The sequence below is a fragment of the Tachyglossus aculeatus genome, chromosome 12, assembly GCF_015852505.1.
Source record: "Tachyglossus aculeatus isolate mTacAcu1 chromosome 12, mTacAcu1.pri, whole genome shotgun sequence".
Classification (NCBI taxonomy): Eukaryota; Metazoa; Chordata; class Mammalia; order Monotremata; family Tachyglossidae; genus Tachyglossus; species Tachyglossus aculeatus.
Genome location: NC_052077.1, coordinates 26,139,199 through 26,164,350, shown reverse-complemented (window position 1 = coordinate 26,164,350; position 25,152 = coordinate 26,139,199). Strand labels below are relative to the sequence as shown.

The 25,152-nt window shown below is 38.4% G+C and overlaps 1 protein-coding gene across 5 annotated transcripts in view; it reads right to left on the bottom strand.

Moving 5' to 3' along the window:
- GRIA2 (glutamate ionotropic receptor AMPA type subunit 2) overlaps positions 1-25,152 on the bottom strand; it is a 109,602-nt gene that overhangs the window by 51,290 nt on the left and 33,160 nt on the right. For all 5 annotated transcript variants that reach the window (XM_038754913.1, XM_038754912.1, XM_038754916.1 and 2 more), the window contains exons 3-6: positions 13,370-13,609; positions 6,121-6,317; positions 3,279-3,332; positions 201-362 (exon numbers count right to left, since the gene is read on the bottom strand). In XM_038754913.1, coding sequence (XP_038610841.1) covers positions 201-362; positions 3,279-3,332; positions 6,121-6,317; positions 13,370-13,609 — 653 coding nt within the window. The remainder of the gene's footprint in view (positions 1-200; positions 363-3,278; positions 3,333-6,120; positions 6,318-13,369; positions 13,610-25,152) is intronic.

Below are 25,152 nucleotides of genomic sequence, written 5' to 3'. Positions count from 1 at the left end.
AACTCACCAAAAATAGCAATAGTAACAGTATCTATTGAGTGCCCATAGAGTGCCATGCATCATACATACAAAAAATCCAAAGAGAACACAGATTATTAACCAGAATCCCAATATCATAACCTGTGCTTCCATTTCTATTTCTCAATTCCTTTTCTTGTCCAATCCTCTTCTCTCATATCATGGATAAGCAAAATGCTAACCTTAATTGTACTGGTGTGTGCACCAGGGTATTCTTTTTCCTCCAACGTTGACCATCGCTGTACAAATTTGGACACCAGAGAATCTTCATAGTCTACTATCTGAAATCCTGAGACATTAGCTCCTCCAAACTGGATTTTTGATAAGTCTCCATCAGTAAATCCCTGGACACAGAACACATGTATAACAGTTTATCTATTGTGGATAATGTATTAAAATATACCCCATCGTTTAGCATAGGTTTCTACACATCTTCTGGATAAATACTAGCCAGATTATCATTTCAATCTGTTCCATCATAAGCATTATCAAAAATCTGTGACTAATTCTTCCAGTGGTTGTTTCCTTCCTGGTAGTAAGAGAGGCATCTTCAGGGGAACTATTCACATTTCAGACGGTTTTCTGCATGACAGTGGTGAGTGTACTTTACTTGCAGTTGTGCACTAAATGGTTCCCCAGTGGCTTTAAAGAATCAAATTCTTCCTAAACCACCTAATTTACTACTAGCAGTAAACATGGCCATTTGAAGGATTTAGGTTCCCTAATGCAGTTACCTAGGAACTGATATTTACTAGGAACCAGACTTTGGAAGCAAACCTACGCAAGAAGACATGATGATTATGAACTACTGCAGAATCAGCACACTACCCTGCTTTAACAATATTTCTAAAAAATTCTGGTTATACACCAGCCTATTCCCAATAATCCCTGGGAATGAAAGATTTTCATTGGTAATCTAGCTCCAAATGGTGCACTGAATTCTTCTGTAAGGAAGCATACTTTCCAACCGCACAGGGATACAAAAGTAAATATGAAATTAAATCAAGAAGGCCAATATGTCTGCTGGGAGATTGACTGACTGTGGAATGAGATGTCAGGCTGTAAACTAATTGAAGGTCTTAAGGGCAATTGTTGCAACCAATCTTCTATGAGACCCCAATCTACACAGACCAACATCCCATCCAACTTATTTAGTGGGTTTTTTTGCCAGCCTCACCTGACAAATTCATTTAAAATCAAATACAAGATAGGATCACAAGTGATAAGGTCCTGAAACACGGTCAATCTTATGCAAATACAGCTTTGCTGGGTGAGACAAAGGAGAAAAATAGATAACATCCAAGTAACTGTTGTACATGAAGCTGAGGCCAGGAGAGAATCATAAACAAGGGTGACAGACTAAATAGTTCTCCATGATGAGTTTTGCTGATAGGATAAGAGGACAGTAAGAGAGAAGGACAGCAGAAATGTTTTAAAGATCAGTGATGCCTAGCCTTAGTTAATGTGACTGTGTGGCAAATGGTTTTAGTTATGGATTTGGGGAGAGAGCCACACCATATGAGCATATTAGTGACAAGACTAACTATGATCAATTGAGGGAAACGGTAATAGGAATACAGTACCATAAAAGCAAGAACAATGTGTGGATTTATACACAAGGAATTGTCTACTAAATATTGTTCTTTCCAATATCTCACTGTCAAAACTCTCTTTGTATAGAAAAGACAAGGCCAAACAGACAAAATGAAAATAAAAATTAATAAGGCATTGTTGCAAAAGGAGTAGAATTTCAGCCTCTTCATCTTAGTGATGAGGAAACTGAAATCGCTCTAGTCACAGTACTCTACTAACTTTTGTTTTACTTTAGAGTATTTCTCCTAGTCTTTTACGTTGCTTTAGTCTTTTGTTATTTTTTTGTTTTAGTCTTTTATTATTACCATCATCTCTCCTATGAATTTATAAACAGTCACCCCCTCACACCTAATATTCTTAGATTTTGAGCTATTTGAGGGCCAGAGACTCTACATCCAATCTGTGTATTCTTTTCCAACACTTAGTACAATGTTGTGCACATGGTAATCACTTACATACTGTTACTATTATTACTACATTGTAAAATTGTATGTATAAACGCACTGAAGATTAATTTTGAATAGCTATGCACAAGAAAAAATATGAGTCTTTCAATGGTGAATCTATTTCATTCCACCCATTAGACAAAACGCCTATGGTCTCTTCCAGGAGTTTGTTGATTTTGCATAGAAAAATTTTTTTTTAGTCTTTTGAGCCTCTTATATATGATAGAAGTTTATGGTGCAAGCAATTTTTTCATCTGAATTTTATTATCTCTAGTGATAGTTTTGTTTATATAAAGTTTCTTCTTTAATAACAAAGAAAAAGAAGTTCATAGCTATAAAAGCTTTATAACATTATTAGAAGCCAAAAAACACTTAAGAGCATTGTCTAATTATATGACTGGCCTATGGGAAAATAATAAGCATATGTCAATGCAGGTTTTTTAATGGGTTTAATATCTTTGAAGTTGGCACAACATTCTGTTTAAGTTTCTTGGAGCAGTTATTCATGTGGAGACTTCATTTCTAATTCTAACTTTGTTCATTATAAGTAAGGGATAGTTATCTGTAGGTCCCTTTGTGGAAAGGAATGTGATTCCCCTGTGATATTGTGTATACTCTTAGTATTCTGTGGAAAGAGCACATCTACTCTCCCTATCTCAGACTGTGAACCTGCAGAAGGACAGGGACTGTGTCCAATCTTGTTATCCTATACCTACACCAATGACTAGTATAGAATGAGCACTCAATAAGTAACATCATCATCATCAACTAGATGAAAATGTGATGAAGAGGATTTTGGTGACACAATGTAAATCCTGCAATACTTTCTAGAGCAGTCCTCATCCTATCAATTCTTTGCTTTTTAAACACACACACCCTAGGGCTTATTTCAAAATCTATTCCCATATTGATGTGATATGATGGTAAAGCACATAAATTTTCCAGATCCAATGACTTCTCATAAGCAGAAAAATAACTTTGAAAATGTGAGCAAATTTAAGGAAAAAAAAATGAATGATTTAAAAATATTTAAATGGAATTTCCTCAAACAGGGAATTGAAATCTTTCATATGTTTCCTGGAAAGCTATGAGATGTTAAAATTAACAAAAACATAAAGCCAAATATATTTTATATAAAAAAATTCCAACTTCATATAGACAAAATTCAGAATAGTGTCGAAATGTGCATCCTGGAAAAGAATCAGTAATAAATTCACCTACCAGATTAGCGATGATGTAATGGTATCCTTTAACATGCTTTCCAATGGTAATAACCTGAAAAATAAAAAAAATATATAATGATATTTTGTTAACATATATCAAATCAAGCTAATTCAACTTTTAATCTGCTTGATGAATTCTTAGAGAAAATCTTTTCATGGCTATATCTAATGGTGTCCCAGCTGGTTTCTTGGAAGCATATACAACTCAGGCATAGTTTTGGTGGAAACCTTATTGAAAGATGTTTAAACAACCCTGAAACTGCATTCTGTCTCAGAAAGGAATAACAATGTTAACTTTGCATACTGGATTCTGCCACCCATGCTGAAATGTTTCCTAGCTAAATAAGGAGAAGAAAGGAGCACAAAAGTAATTTACTTAGTTTCAGACCTCAAGAGACTGTGTTCTAGAGAATTTGGGGACAGTGTCCTCTGGCCCCTCCTCTCACCCATCCTTGGCCACAACCCTTCCTTAGATAACTCCCCAGAGCTGTGTAGACAGAATAAGTTCCCTGTGCTCGTTTATGCAATTTTTTTCCAGCTAAATAATTAGTAGATTTTCCAGCTTCTGACTATATTCCCAACACTGTGCTAATCGCTCAAGTAGATACAAGATTCAACATAAAAAAAACTCAGATCCAGGGTCTCAGTGTAGGACAGGACATCTGCCATCATTGGCAATGAGAGAGATAGGATAGGAATAGGCTTGCAATAGACCATGAAACCCTCCTTAGTAACTCTCCTTGGCAGCTATTAGAAAACTGCTAAAAACTGGGCCAGATTTTTTGCCAATTCAGGAACTCCTCCCGGAGAGAACAGTCGTCACATTTTGAAGCTGAAATAACTCTTTGAGACCCTAGAGTATTTTTCAATACACTGAAATAGAGATCGGCTAAACATTACAGAAGAACTGATAGTGTGCTCCTGTAGAAGGAAAATGGGACAAAGTAGAGCTCAGATTTCGTTCAGCAGATCTTAAATGGAAATGTACCTTTGGTTGCCATATTTACTTAAGGATGAATCTAGGAGTTCCAAAGGAATTTGCTTTAAGCATGACTAAAGTGTACTCTGCCAAACACCTGAGCTAATCCTTTCTTACTGAAAATTGGGATTATATGGAGCAGGTTTAGCACAATCTATGGCAGACTGACTCCAAGTTGTACAGAGAGAAAGCCTAAGAGAAGTCATTACTCCTGCTCCTATTTGTACATTAAATCAAGAGATCAAGAAAATTCATTATGCATTTCAAAATCAGCAAACACCTACCTTGTTAGTCACTTTTGTGCTGCTAATTTTTCACCCATTTTTACACTTTCATCATCTCACCTGTCCTTCAAAATATATCTGTTACTATGGAAACAACTAATAGAACAAGTCTCCCATCAAACCCCTTTTTAAAATAAATCATTTAAATGGAACCCCCAAATTGAGGATATTTGAATGTTTATGTGATAGAGCATCTGTTCATTATAAGGCATGGTAAGCAGTGAATGTTTCTCCTGCAGAAGGACAACATTTGATGGGAAATAGTATACTAGTGATATTTATTAAGTGCTTAATTTGTGCTGTGCACTGTACTCTATATTGTGGTGATTAAAAATCAGTAAATTTGGGTGCTCTCCATTTACAAATGGGCTCATGTTTCAAACCAGGATTTCTTTGAAAAGAGAACATTCACATAATTGACTATCACCATGAAACCTTGAATTTGTTAAGTTTCATATTTGCATTTGAGATCACAGGTTATAAAGCAATTTGGTCTTGATTTTCTGATACTGATGAGACATCACTGAATTATACACCTTTCTGCCATTCAGAAAATGGTTTCTTACTCATGTTTGTTGACTTTGCTTGTTGACTCAAAATGTCACTATAGATCAGGTTTTTGTGTCAGTTATGGATTGTGTTGGTGGAATGCCTTAATTTGTATAACAATTTGCCATATAATTTAAAATAATTTATACTCCTTAGAACTTTGTCTCTAAATATGTCATTTAATCTCTAAGACTAAAATTCTGAAAATAGCACTGGAAAAATGCATCTGCCATTATGGAATGGAATTTGATGGAAATTTCCCATCAAAATATTTTTAATGATTTAAGTAGAAGAAACATAATCATAGATACATACACATAGCATGATTATTAATAACTTTATGCATGAAGACAATCTTCAATTTATCCTTTTCCCAACTAGTCCTGCATAAGCTTACTTGAAGTTTGTTCAAAAGAAGGGAAACAACATACTCTTATAGGGGATGTAAATAATTTCCACATTAAAATTCAATTAATCACTTTAAACCATATGGGATATTAAAACTGTTCTTTAGAGCAATTCATTGTAAAATTTACTTTAGTTACTTTATTTACATAAAATAAAAGTAATGTAAGTACCAAAACCATTAGGGGGACTAAATTGTACCTTTTGCTATATATATATCTGAATACCAGGTAAAGAAGTAGTGAATTAAGCACTTGTGAGAGGTGCATCACTTGTTCAGTTGACTCCATGTAAATTACTTAATTCAGTGAAATAAATGGTTGGAAAATGTGCAATTCTCTCCTTTATTCTACATTTGATGAATGTACCAAATTGCTGGATTACCTGACCTACTAAATTTGAAGCATTAGCTACTGAGATTTTAATTGCTTGTCAATGCCATCAAGACCAACCAGTATTATTGAAGAATATCTGTTATTGCCACTAACACCACAGAAGAATTAGTTGGCTAATGCTGCGTGACATCACAAAGCAAATAGCAATATTCTCTCTACACCAACTAAAAGCGCTGAAACTATCACAATTTACCAAATATGGAAATTAACAAATTGAAAGTAGCAAACCTGGTCTACAATGTCGTTGACTTTATCCCGTTCACAGTCCAGAATTACTCTCCTCTCCTTTTTTATTTCCAGATCTTGAAAAAGTGAACGGTAGGTTTCATCTTTCCTGTCGTTGTTTATGTTCCCTACATTTATAGCAGTCACTAGCCATTTCTTTTCAGCGGCAGAATCCAGCACAGCTTGCAGGGTTGATAAGCCTGGGAAGGCAGAAAAAAATGACGACTGATAAAACACTGAATAATACAAGTTCATGCTTTGCTGCCACTCTTTGCTAATATATGTTAAAGTTGAACAGGTTTGTTGGTGAAATGTGAAAGATAGCTGGATAAAGCTTACTTCAGAAAGCAACAGCTGCAGTCTCGTTTGCATCTTTGTGAATATTATTTGGAAAGATGGTATCTGCTTGGGAAACGGTTCATCTCTTATTCGTGATCTGCAAACCACTGTACTTAGCAATGATACTTCTAACCAAGGGGGGGTCATTTTTGAGAGAAAGGAATCTTATTTGATTTGCTGAAGCAACTGACCACCTGTGAATTTACGTGAGACTCCCTTCCCTCTGATTTCTTTGAACTCTATGGAAACCTAATCACATGAGTTTTGTTTCTGGGAATGACCAATTTACAATCATTGTTCATATCTGATACCATTGTCTTGGAAAGCCTAGCTACATTGTTGGCAAAGTAGAATTCTATGTAACTTTGTGGCTAGAGCCCAGGCCTAAGAGTAAGAAGGTCATGGGTTCTAATCCCGGCTCTGCTGCTTGTCTGCTGTGCGACCTTGGGCAAGTCACTTCACTTATCTAGGCTTCAGTTCCCTCATTTGTAAAATGGTGATTGAGACTGTGAGCCCCACATGGGACAGGGACCATGTCTAACCTGATTTGCTGGTATCTACCCCAGCGCTTAGTACAGTGCTTGGCACATAGTAAGTGCTTAACAAATACCACAATTATTATTATTAAAGAGCTAAAGATGTTAGTCCACCAGCAACTACTCTTGTATAGCCTATTATTTTTATATATAATTATACATTTTATACTATAGTCTATAAGTAGTCTATATTATAGGTTAAAAAAAATCACATAGGTAACATTTGTAACAAAGAGACTACAGTATATATAGTAGGAGGGAGGAAGAGGGGAGGGAAGGGAGGTAGAGAAGGAGCAAAGGAAGGCAGCTACTAAGAATCTGAAGAAGATAATCTGCCATATTACATTAGTGTTTAATATTCTTGGCTTTAACCTATGGAACAAAAATAGAAATGAGGAAACACATACCTCTGGACACAAAATAACACTTACAAACTACCACAGTAAGCACCACAGCACTGTTTTTACCCCTACCAGAAATGCTTGTTTATTAACATAAAAGTATCTAAACATACTGTAAAGGTAAATATGTTTCCAAAGGACCCCTAGATGCTCTCCATTAATGATTTATTTTTGGGAGGTTCTAGTTTTCCTTATTACTGATCAGCCTTACATTCAAAATATTTAACTATAATTTTTATTCTTTATGTCTCAAAGTGTACAGGAGCAGAAAGTAGGTGAAGGTAAGCTCATTTGGGGCAGGAAATGTGTCTGTTTATTGTTGTAGTGTACTCACCCCAAGGACTTAGTACAGTGCTTTGCACACAGTAAGTGATCAATAAATACAACTGAAAGAATGAATGAGGGAGGCCAGCCTGAAGTCCCAACCATGAAGCACAGCATGCCTGGCAACTCTTCCACTAAATTGTAAACCTTTAAGGGCAGGAATTATATCTACCATGTCAATCAACACTATTGGATTATACTCCCCCAAGCCTTGGTACAGCATTATATACAGAGTAATCATTCAATAAATACCACTGATTGATAACTTCATGACTTGAGGGTCCAAAGGGCACCATTTGCTATCAACGCTTGAATCAGCCTTCTCATCATTGAGTTCTCTACTTTCATTCTTGCCCTTTTCCTAACCAAATTTCAGTCTGCTCAGATCATTTTCCTCAAACATTTCTCCTCTCCTCAAAACTTCCTGTGCTTACTAATTCCTCTTCCCCGGAAGAAGAAACTCATGACCCTTAGCTTTAAGGCACCCACTTGTTTCTCACCTTCTTACTTACATACTCTCTTCTCCCACCACATTCTAGTTTGCATTCTTCACTCTTCTGAAGCTAATTCCCCCTACCTTATTCTCATCTTTCTCACGACCAACCCCTTTATTACATCTTTCTCCCCTACCTGAAACTCTCTCCCAATTCAAAATCCTCCTCCCGGTGGCATTCCCCAATTAAGTTCTTCTCTCCCCTCGTTACAGCCTCACTAAATCACCTGAGGATTTCTGTGCTACCTAAGCAGTTGGCAACTCATAATCTCTCATAGCAGGTGTGTACATATCTTACATACCCTATGTCTAACGTATAAATTAGTTTCCTATTGTATGAAAATGATTCTCTTCCCCCTTAGAATGCAAACTCTTTGAGAGCAGAGACCATGTCTACTACTAACTTTGTTGTATTCTACTCAGTACTAAATACACTGTTCTAAACATAATTGATGCTTAATAAATGCTGACACTGAGTGATTGATTAATCACACCATGATCAACTCTTAACAAACTCTACATCTCCAGATTTCTAGGCAGATTGTAGGCATTTTATCCACTATGAAATAATGGGTAAACTTTACCATGTCAGCATTCTGTTTGCTCCATTTTGTATTATAAATTATCACAATTTCTCAATTGCAATTCTAGACTGAACTCTGGCTTTCATTCACCAGTATGCCCAGTGCAGTGCTCACAGGATGTTTCATCTACAGTTATGGCTCACAATTATGAAGATTGTCTGCAATCATTTTACAAGCACTATAAAGAGAATGAAATATGGAGGGTAATTTGTAAATGGATTGCAGTCAGTGATCATTCTGAAGCTAAGTTCTTGGCAGTCCACCTAATCTATGAACATGATAATATTGCAGAAGAAGACACAATACTTTTTTTAAATGGCAAACTTTCAAGCCAATGAATTCCATATGCACCAAAATCGCCCTTGACCAGTGATGAGACGTTGTTAAAGACTGTAGCGATTACAGATAGTTAATTTGTAACATGCCAAGTTAACAAAAGCAACATCCATTTATAAAGAAGCAAAACATCTGCCAGAGAGTGAATTTTTAATCACGACTGATTTAAAGTGTTGACACTGCATTATTAAATCATACACCAAGGCCAAAAATAGTTGATCTGTAATTATTTGGTATTGTCTGCGACTACTCAAATAGAACAATCAAATTGTTTTTAGGAATTACACATCGGCATAGAATTGCTTTTCTAATGCAATAAAGCTCACAATTTAGAGTGTAAGTATTTAAAGGACAAGAACTGTCTTTATAACTAGAACTGAATTAAATAACAATAATAATAATAATGATGGCATTTGTTAAGCACTTACTATGTGCAAAGCACTGTTCTAAGCGCTGTGGGGATAGAAGGTGATCTGGTTGTCCCACGTGAGGCTCACAGTCTTAATCCCCATTTTACAGATGAGGTAACTAAGGCCCAGAGAAGTGAAGTGACTTACCCAAGGTCAAATAGCTGACAGGTGGTGGAGCCGGAATTAGAACCCATGACCTCTGGCTCCCAAGTCCGGGCTCTGGCCACTGAGCCATGCTGCTTCTCTTAATTTACAATAAATAATGTGAGCCCTCATGTTAATTATTAATCCATCAGAAGTCTGTCGGCATGGTACTCAGCAAGTACAACTCCTATTTCTGTTATTTCATTTTTACTATTAACAAACTTCTCTCTTCCAATAGTGTAGGGTAATGTGTTGGGATTTTATTATTAATTTTCTCATCATCCTTATATTTTCATGAGCTCAAAGAACTAAAAAGTTATATTTTACTTTGGGGTTTAAAACGGGATTAAAAAACACATATATTTCTTCAGGTAACATTTTTGAATAATCCAGAAAAGACACTCCCACCTACAAAAGGATATAAAAAGCTGAATATGAAGAAAGATTCAAAATGGAAAGAAAGCATTCCAGACGATGAGTCCAACGGCTATTCCCCCTTTGTTAAAATTCTAATGAAGCTAGTTCAGATATAAATTAGACCAGGTGGACAGTTTTAATGTCCTAATCCAAATCTTTTAAAGGCTACTTGAGAACTCATTTGTAATTCCACCAGTCATTTTTAAGATTTTACTCTGTGGTTGGTTATATGCCCTCATTTTATGTCCTTTTTGTAACACTCACACTTGAACCCAATTTAGTTTTGAATAATATCATGACTTGAGATTAGCTCATTACTTCTTTCAGAATACAAAATACTAATGCTTCATTATTTCAATTTCTCTACATCCTTGACCCCAAATCCCACTTCTTTCCCAGATAGATAAATCTACCCATCATCCCTTCAACATTCTTCAACAGCCTCGACTACAGTAATACTTCTCTTCTTGCCAACTCTCAAGTACACTGATTCAGACACTCATTCCTTGAATGAGTAGGGGATAAATAGCGACTAAAAGAAATGACACGTTAGTGTTGTCACAATCAAGTCTTAGCTTCCAAAATAGACTCTGCATATCAGCACCCTGTCACTAATTTCAGAGATTCCCAGGCTTTTGAGGCCCTTATCTCTAAAGGCCTCAGAAGAACTGAAAGGGAAGCTTGGCAAGGAGTATTTCAGCAAATGTGGAGCTAAATAAATACCAGTAAAACATCAGGCAACTGACTGCTTCAGAATAATTCATCATGTTGATATCACCACTTGCTCTAAATGGTTCCATATATTATTTTTCCCATGAGGATAGCAAACCTCTCTTTTCCTAAAGCAGGATAAAAAGGTGTAGAGCTAAACCTTTTCATTCAGCTGGTGATGTGCTGAACTGAGTGGCTTTTAAATGGAATGTTATCAGTGCCAACAGTTGGAGGCCATGGAAACGCAGTTGGCAGCTCAATATAAGCCACTGATTGATTGAGTGAGTGAGTAAAGTGCCTTCCTACAAATTCAGAATCTTGGGCAGTTTGTGTGTACATGCTATGAATGAGAATTGCTAGACTTTTTCATTCCTTTTTAACCTTGCAGGGTAACCAGTCAGTCAAGTGTATTAATTGAGCACTTACTGTGTAGAGTACTGTACCTAGCACTTGTGAGAGTAGAATACAATAAAATAATAGACACATTCCCTGCGCGCAATGAGCAGTCTATTAGCCTCTACAGTCTAGAGGACCAAGCATCCTATGTCAGGTGGCCAGATTCACTTCTAAGTGTCAACAATTCCAGGAAGCAAAGAATCAAAGGAGGTTTGATACAAGGCTTGATTATAGGTTACCCTGAATTTTGATCTAGTGGAAAGAGTTCAGGACTGGTAATCAGGAGACCTGGGTTCTAAACTCAGCTCCACCTGCTGTGTGACCTTCAGCAAGTCACTTAACTTCTCTGTGTCTCAGTTGCCTCACCAGAAAAATGTCAACTAAATATATCTGCTCCTTCCCCCTTAGACAAAGAACCCTGGGTGGGACAGGGATCATATCTGATTTATACTGTATCTAACCCAGTGCTCACCACAGTGAACAGAACTTCTGTAAAGATCTTCACACTCTATTTCCCCTATCTGTAATTTATTTTTATGTCTGTCTCCCTCTTAAGACTATAAACTCCTTGAGGGCAGGGAGAGTGTCTACCAAACCTATTATATTGCACTTTCCCAAGTGCTTATTACAGTGCTCTGCACAGAGTAAGTGTTCAATAAATGCCATTAAGTAGCATATAGTACATGTTTACTATTATGATTATTGTTACTCAGCCTGGCCTCACATCATAACTGAACTGTTCTAGACCTCATGAAAATGACTAATGGGGGAAGAAAAATAAATAAAGCAATTGTTCTATATAGAGCAAGGTATATTAATGTGCTTCACCGACATGGACACTTTCATCATCCAGATAACTGTGACTGGCTACTTGCAGATACTTCTGGTTTCCTGCCTTTGTTGGTATCTTCTGTCTCTGGGATCTGAAATCTGCATAAACCAGACCTAATTTGATTCCTATTTCCCCAGAATCAAGGCTATGTTCTTACCTGTAGAAGGGCAATGTGTTCTAAACTCTGGTTGAGTTCTGTATCCTTTGAGAAAAGCTAATCACTCCACATTTAACAGTACAATAGATTTTTCTCAAATACACAGAATTCAAATATAGAAGGCTAGCTTTATACCCATGGAGCAAAAAGGAAGAAAGCAAAGAAATATTCTACTGCTATCACTCCACTAGAAAACGGGCTTCAGTAAATACAATCTACTACAAATACCCAAGCAAGCTTCCTTAGAAAACACAAAATTCTGTGTGTGTGCATTCACAATTCAGCACTTGCAGTCGGTTATCTGGAAAGACTTTCAGACATTCAACTGAGAAGGAGAGAGAGAGAGAGGGAGGGGCAGGGGAAGAGAGAGAGGGAGAGAGAAAGGAAAGGGAGAGGCTCAGAGGATTCTAGAATATTTAGGCTTTTGGCCTCTGGGAAATGTTGTTCAGGAAGAGGCATTTCTTGAATAGATTTCCCACTTCTCTTTTAGTCCTTTGATCTAAGTTCCATCTTCATTAGGGCCTGAATTGTTTCACAATCATCCTCTTTCAACATTACCCAGCTGCATCTAGCACATCTACACATTTCTCTTGATTAACATTGCTATTACATCCCTATTACAGTCTTCTAGACTATAAACTCACTGTGGGCAGGGACTGTGTCTACCAACTCTGTTGAAGCATACTCTCCCAAGTGGTTAGTACAGTGCTCTGCACAAAAGTAAGCACTAAATAAATATTATTGATTGATCAATTGATTGATCGGTGACATAGATAAAAATTGATGCTAGGCAAGGCAAAGAAATTACTCACAGAACATACAACCTCTGTATCAGCTCAATGAAGGAAAATGAATGTGACATTTCACTAGTTATTTAAATAAATAAATCATGCTGGGTGAATATATGTTAACTTCATTCTGATTGCTTTCATTTTACCATAGAAGGCAAAAAAAAATGTGTACAGTTACCTTTTGTTCTGTATTCAGAGGGCTGATAAATGCTTTCATCTTTTAAGAGTATAGCTAACATTACCATACTGGTACCATTTTATAACACAGATGGATTTCATCTCAGTACTGAACACAACACCAATCCAATATTTCTATCGTGGAAAAGTTACTTGAACAAAAGAGGTAGCATTGTGTGAAGAGAAAAATAGGTTGCCTCTTACCTCTGTCGCTGTCATAGAGGTATGCAAACTTGTCCCACTGATAGTATTCAATCAAGCTAAGAAGTGCTCCTTTGAGGTCAGGTCTCATCTGAATGACAAATGGGTGGGTTCCATCTGTTGGGAAGCTGGGGGTGATGAAGGAGACATGAAGAGTTCCACAAAATGATGTGATAGTATTAACGGATTTCTTGTCATAAAATCCAAAAATGGCATAGACTCCTCTTGAAAACTGAGAGCAAACTATAAGAGAAAAGAGAAAGTGCAAAACATGAGATTTCCATGTATTTATATTAAAGTATAAAATCCTTGAGTGTGAGGACTTTGTCCTTTTCTTATTTTATAAATGCTCTTATCATTGAGTACTAAAGGTTGCATAGACTCCATAAATCCTATTAATCTTGCTGATGACAATACCTGGTTTTTTCGTATGTATACCCAACCTGGAGAAAACTATTGATTGTGTCATGCTCTTGTGAAAAATGACTAAAATCCTTCTCTATATATGAAGTCAACATCATTCATTTAGAATACACTTCATTCTAACAAACTCTTAGTGTTTAAAAAATGTTATAGTGCTAATCTCACAAAAACCCCATAAATCATTATTTCTGTTGGCTATACAATGAAACTAGAGCACTTAGAATAAAGAAACCTGAGGTTATGTTGTTAGGCAGTACTAAGAACCCAGATTTTAATTCCTAATCCACGGTCCTTCACGGTAAACTATAGCAACTGCTTCCCTAATGTTCCACTCTTACGGACACCGGTATCACCATATCTCTCACCTTGTGATCCAACATTCCTATCCACAAATAAAAATCCACTACAAATAGTAGTATCAAAATATTAATCAACTGAAGCTAACCTGTCTTCAATTATCTAAATCACCTAAGGTAACAGAAAAAAGAAATAACAAAAAAAATCAAACCAGACTTCCCACTATATCCCTCATGATTTTCAGCCACAATCAGCTTTTCTATTCTTTGGAGTCTTTGAGAATTTCTATATTTAGAGAGTTGGATTTTCATTTTAATTTCTTTGATTTGTTTTCAGACCCTCATGGATGGTAGCAGGGCTAAAATTAAAGTCCAGATATTCTGAGTTCTCAGACCAGTGGTTTTCCTGCTGGACCAACTCTATAATCCTATAATTAGAGTAATGGCAATAAAGTCTCCCATCACAAAGGATGGAAGACACTCAGTCAAGGACTGAGCACCTTGAGACTAAGCAACTTGCACAGAGATGATGGAGAGGATGGTTTATACAATGCCAGACATATTCTTGTTCCTGCCCATCATGTTCCTGCTAAGGCACTGGGTATAACAAGTTGGTAAGGCAGACATAGATGTAGTGTGCTGTAAAGTTCACAGGAAGAGTTTGCGTCCACAACCCAGCACACAGTAAGTGCTCAATAAATACCACTGATTGGTGGATTTATGCCAATTTTGTGTCAGACCATCATCAACCAGCAGCTGAAGGTTTTGTTTACCAACAGACTGGTTGGAAATTTTAATTAAATGGAAATAAAATCTACAAGTGTTACTTTCCTAATGATATTAAACATCCCATTAATATTAAACATATTAAACTAGGACTTATCCTAGTTCTTCCATTCTTCCACCCTACACCCTCAATCTCTTCTGGGACTGTCTTTAGGAGGAGCAATTTGGTATTTATCCATTAGGAACACTGTCATACCCAACAATCCATTCTACATAGTAATTAAACAACAGGCAATGATTTGTCTGTAAAAACTACTAGTGAGATTGATTGAAAGCAATGTCTTCTGGAGGCAGACTGTATATCTTATTACCCAGCCCCTGAATCATCTAGCCTTCGGGGATTGTTTAATCACTTTCCTTAGTCTTTACTTTCATGCTTTTTCTGTAGTTTCAATGCAATAATATACCTCTGGGATTTATTGTAATGAATGTAAGATACATATTTTTCTTAAATCCCCTGTTGTCCTTCAGGCATTTGTGATTCTTCTAAGTCAGTTTATGCCAGTAAACAACAGTGACCATTGGTTTTGCACTTTTTTGCATCTGTTAATATCGTATCAGCAAGTTCTTAGCTTGTAAGCTATGGTTATTTTGTCTATTAACCCAGGCAGATCTTAAATAGCCTTGAATATGTTTGGTGATAAATATTATATCCTTCACACAGATTCCCCCTAAAATTATCTTTTGTTATTAATCTCTCTAGATGCACTCCAGTTGTCTCCACTATGTAAGTATCTTAGTGAGGCTTTAGCAATTCACTATAAGTCCACATTCATTCATTTGAATTTACTGAGCACTTACTGTGTGCAGAGCACTTTAGTAAATGTTTGGGAGAGTACAATACAACAGTAAGCAGACACATTCCCTGCCAACAATGAGCTTACAGTCCCTTGCAACAAGGAATTGAATGGATAATTCTCTGTGAGTCACTTTCTTATCATTTCTTCAACTGCACTGAAATAATACTTAAACATTCTGTAGAATTAGCAGTCAATTTCTTAAAGACATGGTAATTTTCTCTCATCTCTTATACCACTTGTTTCATTGGTGGTGTCAGCAGCAGCAGCAGCATGTTTGATAATGGATGCTACTCTTTTATTGAACATTATAATCTATCCAGCTTCTCAGTAGTTCTGTCCTACCCTTTGTTCTAAGGAGGCCATTTTGAAAACTGCTTCTTATTATCTTAATACCTTGAAAATTTTGTCACTTAGGCACACTTCATTACTCTGAATGGGTTGTGAGCTGGGTGGTCTTGTGTGTGTACTGAAAGACAATGAGGGCTTTAATATTGATATCTCATTTCAATTCACTGTTGCAGAGTTTACCAGGGCACACTCTTAAAACAACTCGTGGCCAAGAGATAATTCAGGGGCTCCTTTGCCCTGTATCGGTCTTTGGCCTTAAATTGTGGTATTTGTTAAACACCATGCATCAAACACTGTACTGCGTGCTGTGGGAAATTCAATATAACCAGGCCCCCCACGGGACTCACAGTCTAAGTAGGAGTGAGCAGAGGTATTAAATCCCCATTTCGCAAATGAGGGAACTGAGGCACAGAGAAGTGAAGTGACTTAGCCCAAGATCACACAGTAGGTAAGTAGTGGAGTCAGGCTAAGAACCCAGGTCCTCTGAAACCCAGGCCTTAAATAATCCATTAATCAATCTATAGTATTTATTCAGGGTTTTATGTGTGCAGAACACAAAACCGTGCTAAAAAATTGGGAGAGTACAATACAGTTAGAAGACATAGTCCCCATCCTCAGAAGAGCTTACAGTCTAGTGAAGAGTCAGATACTTAAGTAAATTACAATAGGAGCGCTAGAATATGTAAAGTCTTGGTGTGCAAGGAGTGTGACTACAAATTCTGCTTTATTGCACTCTCCCAAGCACTTAGTACAGTGCTCTGCATACAGTAAGTGCTCAATAAATACCAGTTATGATGATGCTGATATAATATTTATACATAAATGCTTGGGGGAGCCCCGCAGCCCTTTATTTCAACAACTCCAGTTCTCATTGACTCTGGGATCAAACACTTATTATTTTTGGAGAAATGAAACACACAGAGGAAAGACTCTTAATGGTGGCCTTGGTTGCTTCTTCTTCTTTTCTGGTATGTAAAAAGGCTGTTTATCACTCTCTCTCAAATTAGTCTCTTTTCTTTGCACTCCAACTTCAACGGTTTAAAGCCATATAAATTATTTTTTAATCAAGTTGTGTTTTCACACTTGGGGATTATTAAACATTGCTTGGGCCCCTGAAGAACCTTCTTCTCAGGAGGTCTTTCAAAATGAAAGATTCTCATAAGCCTAGAATGGTTTTGGTATGCCCAGGCCTGAAGGAAGGGGCAGGATGACCTGGAAATCCTCTCAAGTTGCCTTCAAATCCTACAGTACTAATTTCAGAAAGTTCTAGAACAATCAAAATAATAATTGTGGTAACTGTTAAATATGTGCCAAGCACCATCCTAAGCACTGGGGTTGGGTTCAAGCTCTCATCTTATCCTGACTGGATTACTGCAATCAGCCTACTTTCTGATCTCCCATCCTCCTGTCTCTCCCCCCTTCAGTCTATACTTCACTCTGCTGCCCGGATTCTCTTTCTACAGAAACACTATGGGCAGATCACTCCCCTCCTCAAAAATCTCCAGTGGTTGCCTATCAACCTTCACATGAAGCAAAAACTCCTCAATATTGGTTCCAAAGCTCTCCATCACCTTGCCCCTTCCTACGTCACCTCCCTTCTCTCCTTCTAAAGCCCAGCCTGTACACTCCGCTCCTGTGCTGCTAACTTCCTCACTGGACCTCGTTCTCACCTGTCCCGTTGTCGACTCCTTGCCCACGTGCTACCTCTGGCCTGGATTGCCCTCCCTCCTCACATCTGCCAAACTAACTCTCTTCCTCCCTTCAAAGCCCTACTGAGAGCTCACCTCTTCCAGGAGGCCTTCCCAGACTGAGCTCCCCTTTTTCCTTTGCTCCTCCTCCCCTCTCCACCACCCTCACTCCCTCCCTCTTCCTTTTCCCCTTCCCCTCCCCACAGCACGTATGTATATTTGTACATATTCATGACTGTTTTAATGATGTGTATATATCTATAATTCTATTTATTTTGATGGTATTGACACCTGTGTACTTGTTTTATTTTGTTGTTTGTCAGCCCCCTTTAGACTGTGAACCTGTTGTTGGGTTGTACCTGTCTCTATCTGTTGTCAAATTGTACTGTCCAAGCGCTTAGTACAGTGCTCTGCACACAGTACGCACTCAATAAATACGACTGAATGAATGAATGACCCTAGAACTGACCCACATGGGGCTTGTATCTAAGAAGGAGGGAGAAAATTCATTTTATCTCCATTTTCCAGATGAGGCAGCTCAAGCAAAGTTAAGTGACTTGCCAAAGGTCTGACATCAGGCAAATGGCAGAGCTGTGATCAGAACCTAGGTCCTCCTAGTCCTGTGCTCTTTATAATAAATCATGCTCCTTCTCAAAACATAGGTTAACAATGTGTGGGTCAGCATGGACCACAATTTTTTAGGAAAATGCAAGATTAGGAGCAACTGGAAAGAAACAAAGAGAGATACTAGCTCTCAATGGTCTTGGTACTTTGTTTCATTTAATTAAATGTTTAATACCAGTTTTAAGAAACTCAGTGAAAACAGGACCTTTGGAATGGCACTTTAGGTCAAATAGAAAAATAGATAATTCCTTAAGGGCAAAGAACTTGCCTTTTTGTTTGTTTCTCTCCCCACCCCTGCTAATATGTGTCAATGACAATACTGATCTCCATAGCCCTGGAACAGCAATTTCTTCTGAATCTTCTGGCCCCTCACTCAGTTAACATAGCAGGTTCGAAATTATTTAGAAATAATTTCACTTTTTCCTCTTTTCAGTTCTCCACAGCCTGCTTGAAATATGGTACCGTTTCATTAGGGGAATCATCACGATCATCATATTATTTCAATAGAATGTTACATCATCAGAGTATTTTCTATTAACTCAGTAATGTCCCAGTTAAACATTGTCCAGCCCTCAAGTATCTTTCTATTGAAGAGAAAGCTCAGGATAAGCATTGAGTTGTCCTTTTATTTGTCCTTCCCATTGCACAAGGAGCCAACCAATGGAAGAGCAGAGGAGTAATGGCCCAACCTGATAACCTGTTGAACGGCACCTGAAAAATCATAGGGGAAAAGTTAGAGGCTCTCCTTTCCCTTCACTCACACACTAAGGCACTTTCCCCTGAAATGGAACCTCACACCCTGCAAGATGAGGATGTTTAACAAACATTCAAACAGATGGAGAAGACAAATAGCAATACTAGGAGTGAGCATCCTGGAAGAGTCTGAGATGGGAGAATGACTTAATAATGGTATTTGTTAAGCGCTTACTATGTGCACTGTTCTAAGTACTGAAGAAGATACATGATAATCAGGTTGGACACAATTCCTGTCCCACATGGGGCTCAAAGTCTTAATCGCCATTTTACTGATGAGATAACTGAGGCATAGAGAAGTTAAGTGAGTTGCCCAAGGTCACACAGCAGACAAGGGGCAGAGCCAGGATTAGAACCACGTCCTCTGACTCCCAAGCCTGGGCTCTTGCCACTAGGCCAAGCTGCTCCCATTGGTTGGTTTATGAAGGTCTCTGGGCATCCTATCCGTTCTACTAGTCCCAAAACAAAGGGTTGAACTACAGTCCAACATGGTACCACCTCACATGCAGACCTACTGGTCCCTACCGATAGGCTCTATGGGAGAAAGAAGATCAATCAAATTACTGAGCATTTACTATATGTAGAGCCCTGTATTTAATGCTTGGGAGAGTATAACATAAAAGAGTTGGTAAATGCATTCCCTAACCATAATGAGTTTACAGTCTAGAGGGAGTTTACAGTTTAGAGGAGAAGCACCTGTATGCAGAAGGGAGGTCTGTTTCCCTCCCCTCAAAGCAGGAAAGCAGTGCAAATAATAATAATGATGATGATGGCATTTATTAAGCGCTTACTATGTGCAAAACTGTTCTAAGTGCTGGGGAGGTTACAAGGTGATCAGGTTGACCCAAACGGGGGCTCACAGTCTTAATCCCCATTTTACAGATGAGGTAACTGAGGCACAAAGAAGTTAAGTGACTTACCCAAAGTCACACAGCTGACAATTGGTGGAGCCGGGATTTGAACCTCTGACTCCAAAGCCCATGCTCTTTCCACTGAGCCACGCTAAAGCAAAGCTTCTCTGTAGTAGCTCCTCAGGAATGAGGATTCATATTGGGACTTGGGTAGCACAAGCCCTACTTAACAGGTAATTAAAGATCAACTTCAGTTTGTGTCACTTCCTGTTTGAGGAGCAGGAAAAGGACACTCCCCACAGCCCAGCTGTGGCACATCAGAATGGGCCACCCCTGCCTCAGGTGTTTTGGAGGAAAGCATGCACATGTCCATGGGTCAGCCTCTTTTTTTTAAATGGTATTTGTTAAGCACTTACTATGTGCCAGGCACCGTACTAAGCACTAGGGTAGATACAAGCTAATCAGGTTGGACATGGCCCATGTCCCACATGAGGTTCCCAATCAATCCCCATTTTACACGTGAGGTAACTTGTATCTACCAGCACTTAGAACAGTGTTTGGCACTTAGTAAGCACTTAACAATTATTATTATTATTATTATCTTGTATTTATCCCAGTGCTTAGTTCAGTGTCTGGTACATACTTAGTGCTTAACAAATACCAAGCGCTTAGTACAGTGCTCTGCACACAGTAAGTGCTCAATAAATATGACTGATTGATTGATTGATTGATTAAAAAAAAAGCCAATGCCCAGGCTGATCCACAGACTAACCTCTTTGATCCTATGTGCCCTACTAGTTCCTTCTCTTCTAGGCAATTTCCCAAGAAGTGAACCACTTCTTTCCTTCAACTCATGCTTAAAATTATTTGTCAATATTATGTATGATTATATGATCATGTTTGTATTTAAACTCATTATATGCACTGCCTCCCCTGTTATATAAGACAGTCAAACAATAGGCAAAGAATCAAGTCTGATATCTAGAATGTATAGTATTTTGCACTACTCCAGACTTGTGGCATACATGCTAGAGAACAGGTTGGAATCACATCCATCATCATTGGAATTTCTTGAGTTCTTACAGTGTGCAGAGCACTGTACCAAGTGCTTGGGAGAGTGCAATACAACACAGTGGGTAGACATGTTCCCTGCCCACCACAAGTCTATAGTCTAGAGGCTCTTGAGGCTATAAGAGGTTCTTTACACGCAATAACCTTTAATAGTAACAAAAGGAATTTTTAAGCACTTACCATATACATACTAAGCGCTGGCAAAGAATACACAAGTGGGAATTTGAATCTCAATAATATAGCCTGTCATTCAGGCTCTTTCCAACTTTTGAAGACATCACACCTGCAGTCAGAGAAGCACCTGAACCTGAAATGGCATACTGCTGATATCTTCAAGTAAAGAAGGGATGTAAGGAATGAGAAGCAACATGGTCTAGTGGAGAAATAGAGGCCTATTTATGGCTGCTGAGTCAGCATGGTTGCCCAGATGGGAAACTCCTCCACCACAGCCTGGCTGTTCACGTCGGAGCTAGAGTTCCCCTGCCCGAGCCATTCCTCTCACCATTTGCTTACAGCAGGATTGAGCAGGAATCCATTACAACCCTGTGGAAATCACTTCTTAATACTATTAAATAATAATAATTGTGGTATTGGTAAAGTAAATACTACGGGCCATGCACTGCATTAAGGGTTGGGGTAGATACAATATGATCAGGTGAGGCCCAGTCCCTGTTCCATATGAGGAAAACAGGTATTGAATCCCTATTTCATAGATGAGCAAACTGAGGCACAGAGAAGCTAAATGACTTGCCCAAGGTCACAAACAGGCAAGTGGCAGAGCCCAGAATTAGCACCCTAGTGGACTTTAAATGCATAAAGTCTTCCCATTTAAAATGGAGTCCAAATTTACAAAAATTAGGCATGGCCCAGGATTAGAATCCAAGTCATCGGATTTGCAGGTCCTTGATCTTGACACTGCATCACATTGTTTCACTGATTCAATGGTTTTTTTGTTTTACCTGATATGTGGAAAGAATTCTAAATCTGAATCCCTAGCTATTGGTTTTTAAATCAGGATTTTGCAGGGTAGAAAGAAAAAATGTGGAATTAAATCCATGACACTAACCTCTGTCCTTCACAATGCCAAAGAATCTCTTTAGGACTTTAAGAAAACACACACCGCCATTTCTGGATCTCCAGTTTTCATTGTACTGTACTAAAAACCCCCCTACTGGCTTGAAAAAGTAAATAAGCCTCCCTCTTTTATTTTGCCAGGTTAAAAGATAACCTATATGTCAGTTGAATTACTTAAACTTCCAAACAGAATGCACATCTCAAACCTGAGCAATGTACGTTGTGTGAAAAATGACAACTCTTCCATGAAAACATCAAGTTCACCTACCCAAACCGTGTATAAAATAATGGATGAGTTGTGTGATATAGCACTGTACTGTGGATTCTTTTGCTTAGAAAATGCGGGCAGCTGTTGTCAAATGATGGAGTACCTTGAATAGAACTATAGCTCTGACTTACTGGGGGCTATATGAAAGACATTTTTATTCCCTTAAGGGAGATTTATTTTCCTGTCCTAGAGTCTATGAAGACAGACAGGGCTGGATTCATGCTCATAGAGGCTAAGTCCAGGGCCCCAGGTTTAGAGGGGATTGGGTGACCACCAAAATCGAGCCTCCTCTTTACTTTTTTTTTTAAAAATGGAATGTGTTAGACATTTACCATGTGCCAGTCACTCTACCAAGCACTGGCGGTAGATACAAGCTAATCAGGTTGAACACGGTCCACGTCCCACATGGGCTCACAGTCTTAACCTCCATTTTATAGATGAAGATACTGAGGAATAGAGACATTAAGTGACTCTCACCAGGTCACACAGCGGACAGGTGCTTTATCCCCTATGCCATGCTGCTTCCCGTATCCCAACCTCACTGTGGGCAGGGAACGTGTCAACCACCTGTTATATGGTACTCTCCCAAGCACTTAGTATAGTGTTCTCCACAGAGTAAGTGCTTAATAAATACGTTTGATTGTTAGATTGATCATACTGCTTGGAGCATTTTAAAGATTCATTCAACTGTATTTATTGAGCGCTTACTGTGTGCAGAGCACTGTACTAAGCACGTGGAGATGGCGTTCTGACTAAAATACTAGGTCACAAGGCAGCCTTAGCCTTGGTATCTGGGTCTTAAAGGGGACGTTACCCATAATGCATGGAATGGGGCAGCAAGACTGAGGATTTGACCCCAGGGGTCCTGGTTCCTTGGAAGCCCTTAATTTCTTCTTCCTTTAAAATTATTTCTCCTCTTTTTCTCAGCTGTTTCACTCTCCACCTTCAGGCGTAGTGAGTAGCACATACTAAACACTTGTGCCAACCTTCCCACCCCCAAACCCTTCTCCATTTCTCCCCAACTCAGCTCTCCATCTCAGCCTCCAAGAGGAGGACACTAACAAAGGCAGGGAAAATAGATCAGATGTTCAAGAGGTGATTTGTGGATTAAACGTGGAGAGATCAAAGTTTTCAGTGCAAAGGTGAGTGGGGGGCGGGGGGTGCATGCTTTCACAGAGAGGGAGGGGTGCAAGTACATGGCGACCCGAGTCAGGTCGGGTGAATCTGACTGACTCTTCTCTCTGCTGTCAATTGTGAGGAGTTTAGCTTGATGCAGAAGAACATGGGAAGCCAGTGGAAAATTTGGAAGAGCAGAGAAAGGATTCCAAGCAACAGTTCACGAAGATGGTGCCCGCAGCAGCCGGCAAATAAAACAGCATATACAGTCTGCAACTCTTTTGGAGCATATAAATACTGCATAAATTAAGCAAATTCTCCCTATTTACTTGGAGTCAAAATTTGCAAAAATCAGTTTTAATTCTAACCTTGGCTACCTGCATTTTCATCTCTTGAACTCTCCACGATAACCATTGTGATTGAACAGGAAACTAGAATATTCAAATCTCCTGGTGGCATGCTTGGGATTTATGAATTAGACCTGCTAGAAAGCAGCAAAATTAGCAGATTTAAGATTAAGTTTCATTTCCTTCCACTACCCACTTTCTGGCAAAGATGAGAAGTGATGATATGACCAAAAGATTGGCAGTGAGGAGAAAAATCAAAGGTTTGAAAAACAGGCAAAGTGCCTAAAATGTGCATGTGTATATATATATTTATCAATTGCTAAGGTGCACTGAAATTATCAAGTTACACAAGCAGATAGAGCACAGGCTTGGGAATCAGAAGAACCTGGGTTCTAATCCCGGCTCTGCCACTTGTCTGCTGTGTGACCTTGCGCAAGTCTCTCAACTTCTCTGTGTCTCAGTTCCCTCATCTGCAAAAATGGAGATTCAGTACTTGTTCTTCCTCCCATTTAGATTGTAAACACCGGGGAAACATGTTTTGTCACCTGTCTACATGTTTCGTTTTGTTGGTTGTCTCCCCCTTCGAGCCCGTTGTTGGGTAGGGACCATCTCTATAGGTTGCCGACTTGTACTTCCCAAGCGCTTAGTACGGTGCTCTGCACACAGTAAGTGCTCAATAAATACGATTGAATGAATGAATGAATCTTATATCTACCCCAGGGCTTAGGGCAGTTCCAGGCATGTAATAAGCACTTAGCAAGTATTATTACAAATAGGTTACTCCTTTCATGAATTAATAGATACAGAATCAAAGTATGTGTAATATAATGAAACCCAATTTCATCTAAAATTTGTTTTTTCTCTCTTCTCATAGAATTGACTGATGATTGTGATTCTTATTAGAGTTAGAATTATCTTGTCTTCATTTTCCCAATAAACCACTGATAATAAATCAGTGATAATCTTTAATTCTTCATGGGCAGCTTATCCTCCAACAGTGATCCTCTGCATTTCTGAAATAGATCCATGATGCTTTCTTCCTGTTTTATTCACAGTTAGTTGTGGTACCCCTTGCTTATTTCCTGCCCAAGGAAGGCAAGCTTCATCTTTCATTTCTTCTTCATTTACATCAATGGATTCTTGGGCGCAATATTCATTGCACAACCATTTAGCCTTCAAAGCATTCATCTCTAAAATAAAGTCCTGAAATTCTTATTTTTTTCCTTTCTAATTCTGCTCTTATTTGCAAATCTGCCTGAGTCATCAAGGAAGAGAAGATGTTCTCATTTGTTGACCATTGATACTGATTTCCTCTTCCCTGTTGAGCTTGTTGGGATAATT